We start from the raw sequence: 16,117 nt of genomic DNA on the forward strand, positions 1-16,117 counted from the left end.
TAAGGTTCTCCTGTCCTATCTTGAGTTTCTTCAAAAAGAGTAGCAGGGGAAGGTGGTCTGGTTGACAAATTACCCCAGAGGAGAGGTCAGGTTTCTATTACAGGACTATAGGAAGTCTGGCTCCAAGGCAAGCGTTTGGAAATGGTTTAGGGACCTGGCCCTCCTCCCTGCATTTAGTTCCCCGACCACTCCCTCTTGTTTGCCTTAAAATTGTCCATCGTAAAACTTCCCTCCAGGCCCTGAGGAAAGTTTGGGCTCCCTCTGGCTTTGTGGAAAACCAGATGGTCTATGAACAGAAAGATGCTCTACCTCCTAATCCCCTGGGCAGTGGAACCTCACACCCGGGAAGCTTGCCTTGGATTCATTCCACTAAATAATGCTATAACACATGCGAATACCCTAGTGTTTTCTGTACTTAAAAGTAGTAAGTGTACAGGAATAAAATAACTGCTAAGGTTAGAAACTGACAGTGGAGGAAGGGCATGGCTTCTGGGTTTCAGAAGTATATTTGCCCAAATAACAGGGTGTTTCTATTCCCAGCATTATGGGGGAAAAAAAATTGGTTTTTGACTGCATGAAGTGGCATGCAGGATCTTAGTTCCCCAACCAGGGATCGAAACCAAACCTCCTGCGTGGGAGCACAGACTGTTTTTACCACTGGACCATGAAGGACGTCCTGAATATTCTTACAGAAGTTGAAATAATTTTATATCCTCCATTTAATTCTATAATTGCTACAAGTAACATTTTGCTGTGTTTATCACATAACCAGCCATTGCTCCCTCCATCCATCCATCTGTTGAGTTTTTGGATGCATTTCAAAGTACCGCTGCTGTTGCTAAGTCGCTTCAGTTGTGTCCAACTCTGTGCAACCCCATAGACGGCAGCCCACCAGGCTCCCCCATGTTTGGGACTCTCCAGGCAAGAACACTGGAGTGGGTTGCCATTTCCTTCTCCAATGCATGAAAGTGAAGTCGCTCAGTTGTGTCCGACTCTTTGGGACCCCATGGACTGCAGCCTGCCAGGCTCCTCTGTCCGTGGGATTTTCCAGGCAAGAGTGTTAGAGTGGGGTTGCCACTGCCTTCTCCAGATTTCGAAGTACAGTTGCAGGCAGTACATACTACTAAACACACGTGCGTATCATTAACTAGTGTGTTTGCCCTTTTTGGAGAGTCGGTAAGATTTGCATACAGTGAAATGCAGAGACCTCAAGTTGACCCTTGATGTAAAAAATGCTTACACCTGTCAATCCAGCCCCCGCCCCCCCCCCCCCCGCCCCCTTCCCCCAGCCCTTTGAGATCACTTCCACCCAAAAAGCTCTCTCCTGCTGCTGCCCAGGCCGTCTCCACCTCTACTCACCAGAGGCAGCACCTGTCTGATTGCCTTCAGGTGTGATCTTCACCCTCCATGCTGTCGCTGGGCTCCCCACACGGGGCCTGAGTTCAGGTAAGTGGTTGCCTCCCTTCACCAATTATCTTTCCTTAGCCCCTGCTGCTGTTCTGGAATTTGGATGTTCCTCTGTGAGCTGGTATTGCCTTTTCTTCTGAAATGAGTCCTAAAAACACTCCAGGAATTACAGGTTTTCTCCCTTTTCATATATTGGACTCAAACCCAACTGTTCTTTTTGTGCATTTTTTCATTGAGAATCCTAAATCATCTTTCTGCACCAAATCCAAGTTCTCATGAATTACCCAAAAAAGAACAAAGAAATGGAGACCTCATGAATTGGATCATTGCAGCAAAGATCAAATCATTAAATTTGAAGATTTGATAGAAGTCATTCGATAGGTAGAAATCATTAAATTGGCAGGTACATCAAACTGGTAGACAAAAATCCAGGGTCAGTGAGCTTAAACTGATGCTGCTGCGGCTGCTAAGTCACTTCAGTCGTGTCCGACTCTGTGTGACCCCATAGACAGCAACCCACCAGGCTCCCCGTCCCTGGGATTCTCCAGGCAAGAACACTGGAGTGGGTTGCCATTTCCTTCTCCAATGCATGAAAGTGAAAAGTAAAAGCGAAGTTGCTCAGTCGTGTCCGACCCTCAGCGACCCCATGGACTGCAGCCTTCCAGGCTCCTCCGTCCATGGGATTTTCCAGGCAAGAGTACTGGAGTGGGGTACCATTACCTTCATATTCAATTGAGAAAGAAAACACATTCAAAGTACTGGTCCTACCATTTTGTTAAACAAGCTCAGCTGGATCAAAGGGCACTTTTTTGGGGTCTCCCAGGTCTTTAACTTTATTCCCTGGGGCTTGCTCTTCCCCTGCCCCTGGATGGAAAGTAGGGCAAGTCCCGGGCTTCCCCCATCAGCAGATGACGTGTCCAGTCCAGTGTAACAAAATGACTAAAAGGTGTTTGAGATAGAAGCGGCCCCTTCCTCAGGCTGGGTGCGCTGCCAGCCTTATACCTGGCAGTGGAGGGAACAGCAAGTGCTTGACTGTGGCCTATTTCCCCACCTTGTACTGTCTTATTTGCAAAGAGGGGAGTGAGATGAGGAAAGTTCATGCTTTATCAGTATTGTGAACTGGCTTCTTCCTCTCGGAGCCTGGTGTGTTCAAAGCTGATGCTTGTGCTTCTGGTGCATTCTACTTGGTTGTCAAAACTCTGGCTCTTGTCCCCCTAGCCCCGTTACCTTCCACCATGCAGGCCCAACCTTCCATTCCCTTACTTGATAATGCATTCTCTCTGGCTGGCCCTCTGTAACTTTCCTTTAGACTCCTGGTTCTCAGGGTCCTCTCTGCATGGTCCCCCTCTGTTGATTCAAGGTTAAGCAGAATCACCCTCCCACTTCCCTCCATCTGTGGTGAGACTCCAGCAAATTCCACAGTTTCTAAAAATTGTCCTCAGATTTCTAGCTCTTTTGTGGGATAAGATCAGGCGGAAGTGTGAATTCACTGTGGGCTGCTTTGTCTTGCAGTCCTGGATTTGTCCTGTTACCCCTCCTGGCATATGGCAAGTACTGGGGGTCTCAGCAGAAACAGATGAAAATAATCACACTTTAACATCCTCGTTCACAAGATATATGTTGTTGAAGACTTGCCTAAAGGTGAGATGGAATAGGGAATTTCATCATTTTTAATTCTCTGGGCTTAAGCACTGTTTTGACATGCAAGATTGTGTTTTGGCTTTCAGGTAATAGGTTTTCGTATATATTTACGAAAAATATGAGCAAAAACAGCAGACTACCTAAAACTTGTTTTAATTTTGCAAACTGCTGCAAAAGAGTGCTTTGTTCATTCAGTTACTAGTGAATGACTGCTATGCACTAGGTCCCAGTCTAGACATAAAGGAGAGAGTGGCAAGAGCTTATTTCTAGTGAAGATGAGACAGCCAGTTGAAAAACAAAAACCAAGCTATGCTTGGGCCCCACCTTGAATCATAATCCCTGAGAGTAAGCTCAGTTTATAAAAGCTCCTTGGGTTTTCGTGACATACAGGTAGGGTTGAGAACCTCTGGCATAGTCCTTCATGCCCTGGTTAAGAGTATAGGAGGCTAAAACAAAAACATCATACAGAGATAAGAACTTTTGAAAGATAAAAAAATATGAAGGGAATAAATGCAAGAGAAGAGTTGCAAGAGTAAGTTGTTAAGATCTCCCAGAAGAGGGAAAAAAAGAAACAAAGATTATGTTCCAAGTTATGCTATAAGTAATGAAACTGCTTTAGACTCAGATCTGTCTCTGTTGAGTAAAAGAGCAAACAGAGGCTCAGAGAAGGAACCTGCTGGGTCACAAGGTAATTGGTGGCCCAGACCAGGGGTGGTTCCACCCTCACCTGACAGCCAAGGCCAGCTCTGCCCTTCCTCAGGCCCATGAGCTGCAGGCAGAAACCACACAACAGCACAGAAGAGGCGCTGCCCAGAGCTGATACTGTTTTCTCACCAGTCTTCTCTGAGCCCTGAGTGCCCAGCATCAGTGCTCAACCCAGACTCAGGCTCTGCTCATGGTGTGGGTGGGAGACTGCCCCTCAGATAGGCAGCGTCTCAGAGAGATGACACAGTGGGTGCTCAGAGGAGAGGTCCTCACCCAACAGGTATTTACTAACCATGTGCCATGCGCTATATTCTGTCTAGGGGCCAGGAGAGAGCAGGGGCCAAATATGTAGGAAATGCTGCCCTTAAGGGGCTTACATATTAGTGGGAAAGAGAAATAAAATACATTTGTAAAATTATATAGCATATTAAATTTAAGCCCGCAGTGAGGTATCACTACGTGACCATCATAATGGCAAAATTTTAAAAACTGGCAACACCGGATATCAACAAGGAAGCAGAGCAGTTGGAACTCTCACGTATCATTGACAGGAATCTAAAGTGGGACACTGTGTTAGTTCCAGGTGTGCAGCATGTTCAATATCTGTACACTGGGAACAATCAGCACAGTCTAGTTAACATCTATCACCATACGTAGTTACAGAATTGTTTTTCTTGTCATGGGAACCTTAAGGTCTACTCTTTTAGGAAATTTCAAGTATAAGTGTTGTTAACCATAGTCACCATCGTTGTTCAGTCGCTCAGTCGTGTCTGACTCTGCTGGGCTGTAGCATGCCAGGCTCCCCTGTCCTTCACTATCTTCAGGAGTCTGCTTGAGTCAGTGCTTGATGTCCATCTAGTCAGTGAAGCCATCCAACCGTCTCATCCTCTTCTGCCCCCTTCTCCTGCCTTCAGTAGCCACCACGCTGTACCTTATATCCCCATGACTTATATGTTTATTTTAACCATCCCCAGCCTCTGGCTACCACCTGTCTGCTCTGTTCTCAGTATCTGTGAATCTGTTTTTTTGTTTTATTTACTTGGTGTTTTTTTTCCTCCATACTTCATGGCTTGCAGGATTTTAGTTTCCTCACCAGGGATCAAAGCTAGGCCCTTAGCAGTGAGAGTGCAAAGTCATTGCCACTGGACTGCCAGGGAATTCCCTTTATTTCCTTGCTTTTCCTTTAAAAAAAAATGTTTATGTGGCTGCTTCAGGTCTCAGCTGTGGCATGCAGGATCTTCCTTGTGTCACGAGGAATCTTTCCTTGTGGTGCACAGGCTCTCTAGTTGTGGTGCGTGGGTGCAGTACTTGTGGCCCATGGGCTTAGTTGCTCCTCAGCAAGTGGGATCTTAGTTCCCCTACCAGGGATTGAACGTTTGTTCCCTGCAGTGCTGGGTGGATTCTTAACCCCTGGACCACCAGAGAAGCCCCTTTCTTGCTTTTAGATTTCACACAGAAATGAAATAATGGTCCATCCATGTTGTCAAAAATGACAAGATTTCCTTCCTTTTTCATGACTGAATAATGGAATATTTTCCAGTGTGTGTGTGTGTATGTATACACCATATTTTCTTTATCTGTTCATCTATTGATAGACACTTAGGTTGTATCCGTATCTTGGCTATTGTAAATAATGCTGCAGTGAGCGTTGTTGGTTAGTCTTTCAGTCGTGTCCAGTTCTGGGGCGACCCCACGGACTGTAGCCCACCAGGATCCTCTGTCCATGGGATTTCCCAAGCAAGAATAATGGAGTGGGTTGCCATCCTTCTCCAGGGGATTTTCCCAACCCAGGGATTGAACCCGTGTCTCCTACTTGGCAAGCAGATTCTTTACCACTGAGCCACCCAGGAAGCCTGCAGTGAACATAAGGGGTACTTTTTAGTGATTCTGTTTTCTTTGGATAAACACTCAGAAGTGGAATTGCTGGATCATATGATAGTTCTACTTTTTGTTTTTTGAGGAGCTGCCACGGTGTTTTCCATAGTTGTTGGGACCAATTTACTTTCCCCCCAACAGTGCACAAGGGTTCTCTTCTTTCCACATCCTTACCAACACTTGTTATTTCTTCTCTTGAGAATAGCCATTCTAACAGTTGTGAGCTGCCATCTCGATGGTTTTGATTTGCATTTCCCTGATGGATTAGTGATACAAGCACCTTATCATGTACGTGTTGGCCATCTGTATGTCTTTTTTGGAAAAAGTCTACTCAGGTCCTCTGCCCATTTTTTAATTGAATTGCTTGTTACTGTTGAGTCATATGAATTATGTATATATTTTGGATAGAAACCTTTAATATCCAAAACCCTTAAAATTTATTGTATAAATTGTCTCCTATTTGGTAGGTTTATTTTCATTTTGTTGATGTACAGAGCTTTTAAGTTTGATATAGTCCCAGTTTATTTTTGCTTCTGTCGACTTTGCTTTTGGTGTCAATTCCAAAAAACCATTGCCACGGGGACTTCTCTGGCTGTCCTGCGGTTAAGACTGCATGTTTCCAATGCAGAGGGCATGGATTCAGTCCCTCGTAGGGGAACTAAGATCCCGCATGCCATGCGGCATAGCCAAAAATAAAATCATCACCAAGACTGATGTCAAGGACTTTACCATCTATGTTGTCTTCTAGGAGTTTTATGGTTTCAGGAATTACAGTCCAGTCTTTATTCTGAGTTGATTTTTGTGATTTTTGTGTCTGGGGTCTAGTGTCATTCTTGTGCACGTGGCTGTCCAGTTCCCCCAGGAAGACTGTCCTTTCCCCACTGTGTATTCTTGGTTTCTTTGTAGGTAAGTTGACTAGATATGCATTGGTTTATTTCTGGGCTCTCTATGTTGTTCCATTGATCTATGTGATACTATTTTATTATAGCTTTGTAATGTAGTTTGAAATCAAGGAGTGTGATGTCTCCAGTTTTCTTTTTCTTTTTCAAATTGCTTTGGCTCTTCAGTCTTCTGTTCTATTTCTGTGAAAAAGGCCATGGTAATTTTAATAGGGCTTGCATTGAATCTGTAGAATGCTTTGGGTAGTATTAACATTTTAACAGTATTATTTCTTCCAGTCCTAATGAGCACAGCATGTCTTTCCGTTTATTTGGGTCTTCAGTTTCTTTCAGCAGTGTCTTCTAATTTTCATGGTACAAGTCTTTCACCTCCTTAAATTTATGCCAATGTAATTCATTCTTTTTGATGCAAGTTTAAATGGAACTGTTTTCTTATTCTTAATTTCTTTCTGATAATTCATTTTAGTATATAGAAATGCAACAGATTTTTATATATTGATTTTGTATCCTGCAACTATACCGAATTTATTAGTTCTAACAGTTTTTTGGTGGCATCTTTAGTATTTTCTACGTATAATACCATATCATCTGCAAAGAGTGACAGTTTTACTTTTTTCTTTGTGATCTGAACAGCTTTCATTTATTTTTCTTGCATAATCTCTCTGGCTAGGACTTCCAATACTATGTTGAATAAATGCAGTGAGAGTGGGAATGTGCTTGTCTGTTCCTGATTTTAGAGGAAAAGTTTTCAGCTTTGAGTAAGATGTTAGCTAAGGGCTAGTCATATATGACCTTTATTACACTGAGGTATGGTCCCTCTGTACCCACTTGGTTGAGATTTTTATCATCAATGGATGTTGAATTGCAACTTACTGAAATACATCAAAAAGATAAAATTTTAAAAAAACGATAAATGGATGGACGGACAGATAGTAATGAACTAAGTGTTAGATGTAGAATGTACCTGGTGAGTATATGGGAGGTCATTGAACAGTTATTTCAGGTGTTCTATTTGCTTGAAAATTTTCATCATAAAACAGTTAGAAAAACATATATTATAAGGTGATAACTGCTCTGGGGAAAATTAAGTGAAGTATTGGGTGGGAGGATAGTGACTAGGGTGGGAGTTGCAATATTCAATAAGATCATTCAGGAAGGCTTTCCTTGAGGAGACCTTGGAAATAAGTGCTCCAGGCAAAGAGACCAGTAACTGCAGAAATGTCCTGGGGCACATGCCTGTCTGGGATTCCCAGAGTTGTGATAGCAAGGCCGCCAGTGCAGTTGAGGCCAAGAGGGCCAGAGTGAGGTAGATAAACCTAGAGAAGCAACAGGGAGGAAGATCCTACAGGCCTCACGGGCTAACTGTTCAGCCTTTGACTTTTAACGATTGGGGTGTAGGAATAACCTGATCCAACACCTGTGTGCCCATGATGACTCTTGTCATTGTAGTGAGACCAGTCTCAAGTGGCAAGGCCAAAGCAAGGAGACCAGGGAGGAAACAATGGCAGAAGACAGGCAAGAGGTGATGATGGCTCTGACTTGAGTGGCAGGAGTGGAAGTGGAAAGAAGTGGTAAGATTCTGAAGCTACTTTGAATGTAGAACTACAAGGATGTGGGCATGGATGAGGGGGTGTGGGAAAGAAGTCAAAGATGACAGATGGAGTCAGGGAAGATTACAATTAGAGTCTATTTGGGGGAATATCTTGGGTTCATTTTGAGTAGGTCAAGTTTGAGATGTCTGCTAGACTTCCATCTAGAGACATAAAACAGGCCAGGCCTTTGGATTCAGGGAAGATACAGAGACAAGCAGTGAGAGTAACCAGAAGACTGGTGGAGAGGGGTGTCAGCCCTGCTGCTGACTGGCCAGATAGGAGGAAGATGGAGCAGAGACCTTGGGATTTGGGGATGGGTTATCCCCAAAGGCTTACCCTGACAAAAGAAAGGTGTAGCCACTTCCTCAAGGCCATGGCCGACCTAATTCTTCCAGCTGCTCTTAATGGTTCTCATCACAGTCTCCTGCAGTTTTGTGTATGTGGGATGTGTCCACTTTGACACACAGATCTAGATCAAGAGTCAGCAACTAAAGCCCTCAGGCCAATTTTGTCTGTTTTAGCCAATAAAATATTATTGGGACACAGCCATGCCCATTCAGATTGTTTAGGTCTATTTCTGCACTCCAACAGAACCGCGTGGCTTCCAGAGACCCTACGGCCTGCAAAGTTGAAAATATCTAGTTTGCCTGACCCTGTCTCTCCCTCTTTCACTACAGGAACATTCTGTTGTTCTGTTACACAAGATATTTAATGATTAGACATTTAGGTGCCTCCCCCCTTTTTTTGGCTATTAGGAAAATGTTCCAACAAACATACCTAACTGTATTTCTTTGGGCTCATGTGTACATCTGGATTGCAGGATATGAGCATCTTCAGTGTTGGTAGATTTTGTCAAATTGCTCTCCAGTGAAGCGGAAACGATTTACACTTTCATCAGCAGTGTGAAGAGTTCTCATTTTCCTGTACTACCCTAAAACTTAGTCTTGTATGTTTTTAGACTGTATTAGTTAGCAGTCATGGACATCACCAGATGGTCAACACCGAAATCAGATTGATTATATTCTTTGCAGCCAAAGATGGAGAAGCTCTATACAGTCAACAAAAAGAAGACCGGGAGCTGACTGTGGCTCAGATCATGAACTCCTTATTGCCAAATTCAGACTTAAATTGAAGAAAGTAGGGAAAACCGCTAGACCATTCAGGTAAGACCTAAATCAAATCCCTTATGATTATACAGTGGAAGTGAGAAATAGATTTAAGGGTCTAGATCTGATAGATAGAGTGCCTGATGAACTATGGAATGAGGTTCGTGACATTGTACAGGAGACAGGGATCAAGACCATCCCCATGGAAAAGAAATGCAAAAAAGCAAAATGGCTGTCTGGGGAGGCCTTACAAATAGCTGTGAAAAGAAGAGAGGCAAAAAGCAAAGGAGAAAAGGAAAGATATAAGCATCTGAATGCAGAGTTCCAAAGAATAGCAAGAAGAGATAAGAAAGCGTTCTTCAGCGATCAGTGCAAAGAAATAGAGGAAACAACAGAATGGGAAAGACTAGAGATCTCTTCAAGAAACTTAGAGATACCAAGGGAACATTTCATGCAAAGATGGGCTCGATAAAGGACAGATATGGTCTGGACCTAACAGAAGCAGAAGATATTAAGAAGAGGTGGCAAGAATACACAGAAGAACTGTACAAAAAAGATCTTCACGACCCAGATAATCATGATGATGTGATCACTAATCTAGAGCCAGACATCTTGGAATGTGAACTCAAGTGGGCCTTAAAAGCATCACTAAGAACAAAGCTAGTGGAGGTGATGGAATTCCAGTTGAGTTGTTTCAAATCCTGAAAGATGATGCTCTGAAAGTGCTGCACTCAATATGCTAGCAAGTTTGGAAAACTCAGCAGTGGCCACAGGACTGGAAAAGGTCAGTTTTCATTCCAGTTCCAAAGAAAGGCAATGCCAAAGAATGCTCAAACCACCGCACAATTGCACTCATCTCACATTCTAGTAAAGTAATGCTCAAAATTCTCCAAGCCAGACTTCAGCAATACGTGAACCATGAACTCCCTGATGTTCAAGCTGGTTTTAGAAAAGGCATAGGAACCAGAGATCAAATTGCCAACATCTGCTGGATCATGGATAAAGCAAGAGAGTTCCAGAAAAACATCTATTTTTGCTTTATTGACTATGCCAAAGCCTTTGACTGTGTGGATCACAATAAAATGTGGAAAATTCTGAAAGAGATGGGAATACCAGACTGCCTAACCTGCCTCTTGAGAAACCTATATGCAGGTCAGGAAGCAACAGTTAGAACTGGACATGGAACAACAGACTGGTTCCAAATAGGAAAAGGAGTATGTCAAGGCTGTATATTGTCACCCTGCTTATTTAACTTATATGCAGAGTAAATCATGAGAAACGGTGGACTGGAAGAAACACAAGCTGGAATCAAGATTGCCGGGAGAAATATCAATAACTTCAGATATGCAGATGACACCACCTTTATGGCAGAAAGTGAAGAGGAGCTAAAAAGCCTCTTGATGAAAGTGAAAGAGGAGAGTGAAAAAGTTGGTATAAAGCTCAACATTCAGAAAATGAAGATCATGGCATCTGGTCCCATAACTTCATGGGAAATAGATGGGGAAACAGTAGAAACAGTGTCAGACTTTATTTTGGGGGGCTCCATAATCACTGCAGATGGTGACTGCAGCCATGAAATTAAAAGACGCTTACTCCTTAGAAGAAAAGTCATGACCAACCTAGATAGTATATTCAAAAGCAGAGACATTACTTTGCCAACAAAGGTCCGTCTAGTCAAGGCTATGGTTTTTCCTGTGGTCATGTATGGATGTGAGAGTTGAACTGTGAAGAAGGCTGAGTGCCAAAGCATTGATGCGTTTGAACTGTGGTGTTGGAGAAGACTCTTGAGGGTCCCTTGGACTGCAAGGAGAGCCAACCAGGCCGTTCTGAAGGAGATCAACCCTGGGATTTCTTTGGAAGGATGATGCTAAATCTGAAACTCCAGTACTTTGGCCACCTCATGTGAAGAGTTGACTCATTGGAAAAGACTCTGATGCTGGGAGAGATTGGGGGCAGGAGGAGAAGGGGATGACCCAGGATGAGATGGCTGGATGGCATCACGGATTTGATGGACGTGAGTCTGAGTGAACTCCAGGAGATGGTGATGGACAGGGAGGCCTGGCGTGCTGCGATTCATGGGGTCGCAAAGAGTCGGACACGACTGAGCGACTGAACTGAACTGAACTGAGTTAGCAGTCTTTCATTGTTTGTAGATTCCTTTGGGTTTTCTGGCTATGGATGATAGTTTTGCTCCTTTCTTGTCTTGGTGCTCTGGCTGAGCCTTCCACACAATATTGCATTTTGTTCAATGATAGGATTCAAAATTTTGTTCCTGGCTCTAAAGAGAATAATGGTTAACATTTACCATAGAGCATGGTGTTTTACCATCAAGTATAGTATTTGACACAAGTTTGAGTTTTTTTATTTTGGGAGAACTCAACTAGAAAACCATCTGGACTCATTTTTTGTATATGGCTACTTGGTTTGTCTACTTCTTTTTAAATTGTTCTTGGCAAACTATCTTTTTTTCTAGAAAACTGTCCATTTATTCTAATTTTTTAATGTATTGGTATAAAGTTTATAATCTTATTTTGTCATTTCTGCTGTATCTGTAGTTATATCCCTTTTGTACATTATGTTAGTCGCTCAGTCGTGTCCGACTCTTTTCGACCTCATGGTCTGTCCATGGAATTTTCTAGGCAAGAATACTGGAGTGGGTTGCCATTCCCTTCTCCAGGGGATCATCCCAACCCAGGGATCGAACCTGGGTTTCCTGCATTGCAGGCAGATTCTTTACTGTCTGAACTACCAGGGAAGCCCTTTTGCACATTATTTTATTGGTCTTTTGAAACATCCAGCTTTGTTTTGTGGCCCATATTGTGTTTCTGTTGTCTATTTCAATTTCTGCTCTTCATTATCTTCCACTTTCTTTGGGTTTACACTTACTGCATTCTAAAATTCTTTGACACTCTGCTCATAAATTTTCCGTATTTCTTTTTACCTAATAACACTAATGGGCTTCCCTGGTGGCTCAGAGGTTAAAGCATCTGCTTCCAATGTGGGAGACCCGGGTTCGATCCCTGGGTCGGGAAGATCCCCTGGAGAAGGAAATGGCAATCCACTCCAGTATTCTTGCCTGGAGAATCCCATGGACAGAGAAGTCCATGGGGTCGCAGAGTCGGACACGACTGAGCGACTTCACCACCACCACCAATATCACTAATAAAGATCTTTTAAATTCTGCTTTAGTTTCCCGTACCCTCAACCTGGAGTTTTTATATGCATTCTCATTTTTAGTTTGACCCAAGTAGTTTTCATTTCCATATGATTTCATCTTTAAGTAAAGAGTTTTCTGTAAGTGTTTTAAATATCTGAAGACCTAGACTTTACTGTGCTCTTGTTTGTGGTCAGAGAACATAGTCTGTATGAAATTGATTATTTGATATCTATTGAGATTTGTCTTGGGGCCTAGTAATCAGGTCATTTTTTAAGATAAATGATTCCTGTGTGCCTGAAAGTAATATATTGGGTTCAAGTTTCTACCAGGGTCCATTGATTAGAATTATTAACAGTATTAAAATCTTCTATATCCTTTTTCTTTGGTCTATCAGTTACTGTACAAGGTCTTAAATCTCCCACTGTGATGAAGGATATGGCCCTATCTTCTTGTATTCTGTCACTTTTGCTTCATATTCTTTCAGCATTTTTTTTTTAACCTCTAACACACATTTGGAATTGTTCCATCTCCTTAGAAAATTATTCTTTCCATCATTTTGTGTTGACCCTCTTCATCACTAATAATGTCTTTAGTCTTAAGACTATACTTTCAGGGATCATTTCTATATTTCATTACTATTTTAGTGTTTGGAAATACTGTTTACCTTCTGAAGTGTTTGGAAATACATACTTGACTTTACAAAGCCAGGTAATTACTAATTATCTTTATCCTCCTCTTCTCAAATAAATGAAGCTTCTGAGAACACTTAAATTCCGACTACCCTCTCCAGTCCTACCTGTGATCATGTCCTGCTCCTTGCTCTGCTCTCCACAGTCACCACTCATGTTCTGTGGCAAGTGCTCAGATAGACTTCCATGCTTATCAGTTTAGTTACTTGCCATTTCTCTAATTTCTTCCCTTTAGAGTTCTGCAAATTCACTACAAAGTGTTTAAAGTGAAGTTGCTCAGTCGTGTCCGACTCTTTGCAACCCCATGGACTGTAGCCTACGAGGCTCCTCCGTCCATGGGATTTTCCAGGCAATAGTACTGGAATGGATTGCCGTTTCCTTCTCCAGCAGATCTTCCCGATCCAGGGATGGAACAAAGTGTTTAGATGAGATTTATTTTTATTTATTCCGTTCCAGATTTTAGGTGAGGCTCCCCATCTTTAATCAGTTTTGGAAGTTGTTGAGGAATTGCCTGTCCCACATTCTCGTCTCTTCTGGAAAGCTGATTGGACCCGAGTTCTCCTCACTTTACCATTCCTGTCCCTTCTTTTATATGTTCCATCTGGCTTGTTTTCTCGCTCATTGCTTCTGACCTTTCATCCGGTTCAGTGATTTTCTCTTCTGCTGTATCTAATAGGCTTTCTTGCCTCATCCTTTGAGAACTTGACTTTCAATAGCTCTGTTTTTCAATTCTAGAAATTCCATGTAAAACTTTCACGCTCCTTTGTAGTGTCTTGCTCCAAGTGTCTTCATGTGTTAATCCCCCACCCCGACCACCTTTATCTTTCTCTAACCAAGAACCCCACAAAGGCAAGGACGTTTGTTTCAGTGCTGTCATCGCCAGTGCCTCCTACCGTCCCAGGAACGGAACAGGCTATGAGCGCTGTCAGATGACACAGTAACAGTGGGGACAGGAGGATGCTGTGCCGCAGCCCGGCCCCGCCCCTCCCGCCGGCGGAGCTCTGCTCCCCTACCCGCCTTGGCATCGAGGATTTGCAGCCTCCCCTCAGACCCGGCCTTAGGGAGACAGAGCCCCTCCGCAGGCCGTGACGTCACGGGACTGTGACGCGCCCTCGGAGCCCCCGCCCCTTCGCGGCGCGGGGCCGGCAATACAGGCTTTCTGCGCCGTGACGTCACGGGTCCGGGCGGGTGGATTTTGCGTCGGCCCAATGGGAGCGGCGCGCCGGCCTCCCCTTTAAGGAATGTTGTGACCTGACGTCACCCAAGCGAGTTACCTCCCCGAGCCGCCGCCGCCGCCGGGCTCAGCGCGAGCTCCGGAGCCCTTGTGCGCGAGGCGCGGAGCCCCCGGAGCCCCCGGACCGCAGCCACATCCCTGCGTCGCGCGCCTCGGAGGTCCGGCCTGCGCGCCCCGCCGGGCCGGCGCGATGCCCTCAGACCGGCCTTTCAAGCAGCGGCGAAGCTTTGGTGAGGCCCAGCGGGCGATCTGCGAGCGCGGGGTAGGGGCGTGGGGGTTGGGGGTGTTGGCCGACCGACCCGACTGCCGCAGGTGACGTCAGCTCCGTGACGTCAGGCTCGGGCTGGACCCCCAGGCTGGGAAGCCGGCTCGGGCCTGGGCCGGGGCCTCTGCCTCCCATCTCTGTGTTGTGCCCGGGCCGTGGGGCACGAAGGCCCCCGGGGGCGGGAGCGTTGAGGAGGCGGGGCGGGGCGGGGCGGGGTCGGGGCCGCCCCTGGGGTACCCGCGGGGCGGAACCTCGGCCCGGCCTCATCCCCGCCCGCTGTCCGTAGCCGACCGCTGTAAAGAGGTGCAGCAGATCCGCGAGCAGCACCCCAGCAAAATCCCGGTGAGTCCCTCCGCCCCCTCCCATCCCGGCCCGACCCAGGCCCCAACTCGGGCTCACGCGTCCCTCGTCCCACCCCGCTCCCAGGTGATCATCGAGCGCTACAAGGGTGAGAAGCAGCTGCCGGTCCTGGACAAGACCAAGTTCCTGGTCCCGGACCATGTCAACATGAGCGAGTTGGTCAAAATCATCCGGTGCGCGGGCAGCAGCTGTCAGAGGGAGACTTGGGTTCTGCTGGGATCAGGCAGGGCGCTGGGTCTTCCGGCAAAAGACGGGGTGGAGGTGGGGTATGGGACCGGGAGCTGGGTCCCTGTTCTAGGGAGGTTGGGAAAGGTCAAGGTCAAGGCTGGGGGTCAGTGTCCAGTCAGAGGTAACCGCCTCTAGAAGGGCCTGGGATGGGTGTGAAATGAAGGATCAGGGTCATTTTGGGGAGGGGTTCAGGCTGCGCTCCCCAACATCCAGGCCCCTCACAGTGTGCTTGCCTCCTGCCCCCCTCAGGCGCCGCCTGCAGCTCAACCCTACTCAGGCCTTCTTCCTGCTGGTGAACCAGCACAGCATGGTGAGCGTGTCCACGCCCATCGCGGACATCTACGAGCAGGAGAAGGACGAGGATGGCTTCCTCTACATGGTCTACGCCTCCCAGGAAACCTTCGGCTTCTGAGCCAGCAGTAGGGGGGGTTGGCTTGGGCATGGGGTTGGGGGGTGGGCCCTGTCAGGCTCTGCCCAGGGAGCTCCTTGCACCTTAACTGAGCTGCCTCTGCCCCTGCCCCTGGTGGGTGGAGCAGAGGTGCCACCTCCTAGCCAGGGGGTTCCAACTACACCTCTGCCTCTGGGTGGATCCTGGCCCAGTCATGTTAGGGGGTTGCTCTTCTGGGTGCTGGCTGGGATTGGGAAGAATGGGGAGCAGCCCCCAGCACCCCTGCTCTGTGTGGTTTGTCTTTTTTTTAGGCCCCTGCCTGTCTGCCCATGTGCCCCTCCCTGACCTGAGGCGCTGCCCCTGCCTGGACCTGCCCACCCCTAAAGGACTGGCCCCGGGCTCACCTGGTCTTGATGTGGTGTATGGATCTGTGGTCACTGTCCCTCTGCAGAATAAAGATTGCTCAGGCCTGCCTGGCCCTCTGCCTCCAGCTGCTTGGGGACTGGGAACGGCTGGGGGGTGGGGAGAGGACTGCCCCACACCATTTTTGGCTGGCGCGCACACAGACCTG

The 16,117-nt window shown here is 46.0% G+C and overlaps 1 protein-coding gene across 1 annotated transcript; it reads left to right on the plus strand.

Annotated features, from left to right (window-relative positions):
• Positions 1–14,343: 14,343 nt before the first annotated feature.
• On the plus strand, positions 14,344–16,025 carry MAP1LC3A (microtubule associated protein 1 light chain 3 alpha). Its single transcript, XM_052650898.1, has 5 exons — positions 14,344–14,535; positions 14,857–14,912; positions 14,997–15,103; positions 15,408–15,577; positions 15,858–16,025. Exons 1-4 carry the CDS (start codon positions 14,496–14,498, stop codon positions 15,568–15,570), a joined length of 366 nt encoding a protein of 121 aa, XP_052506858.1. The 5' UTR covers positions 14,344–14,495; the 3' UTR covers positions 15,571–15,577; positions 15,858–16,025.
• The last annotated feature ends 92 nt before the right edge of the window (positions 16,026–16,117 follow it).

Source organism: Budorcas taxicolor, chromosome 13 (genome assembly GCF_023091745.1).
Source record: "Budorcas taxicolor isolate Tak-1 chromosome 13, Takin1.1, whole genome shotgun sequence".
NCBI classification, from domain to species: domain Eukaryota; kingdom Metazoa; phylum Chordata; class Mammalia; order Artiodactyla; family Bovidae; genus Budorcas; species Budorcas taxicolor.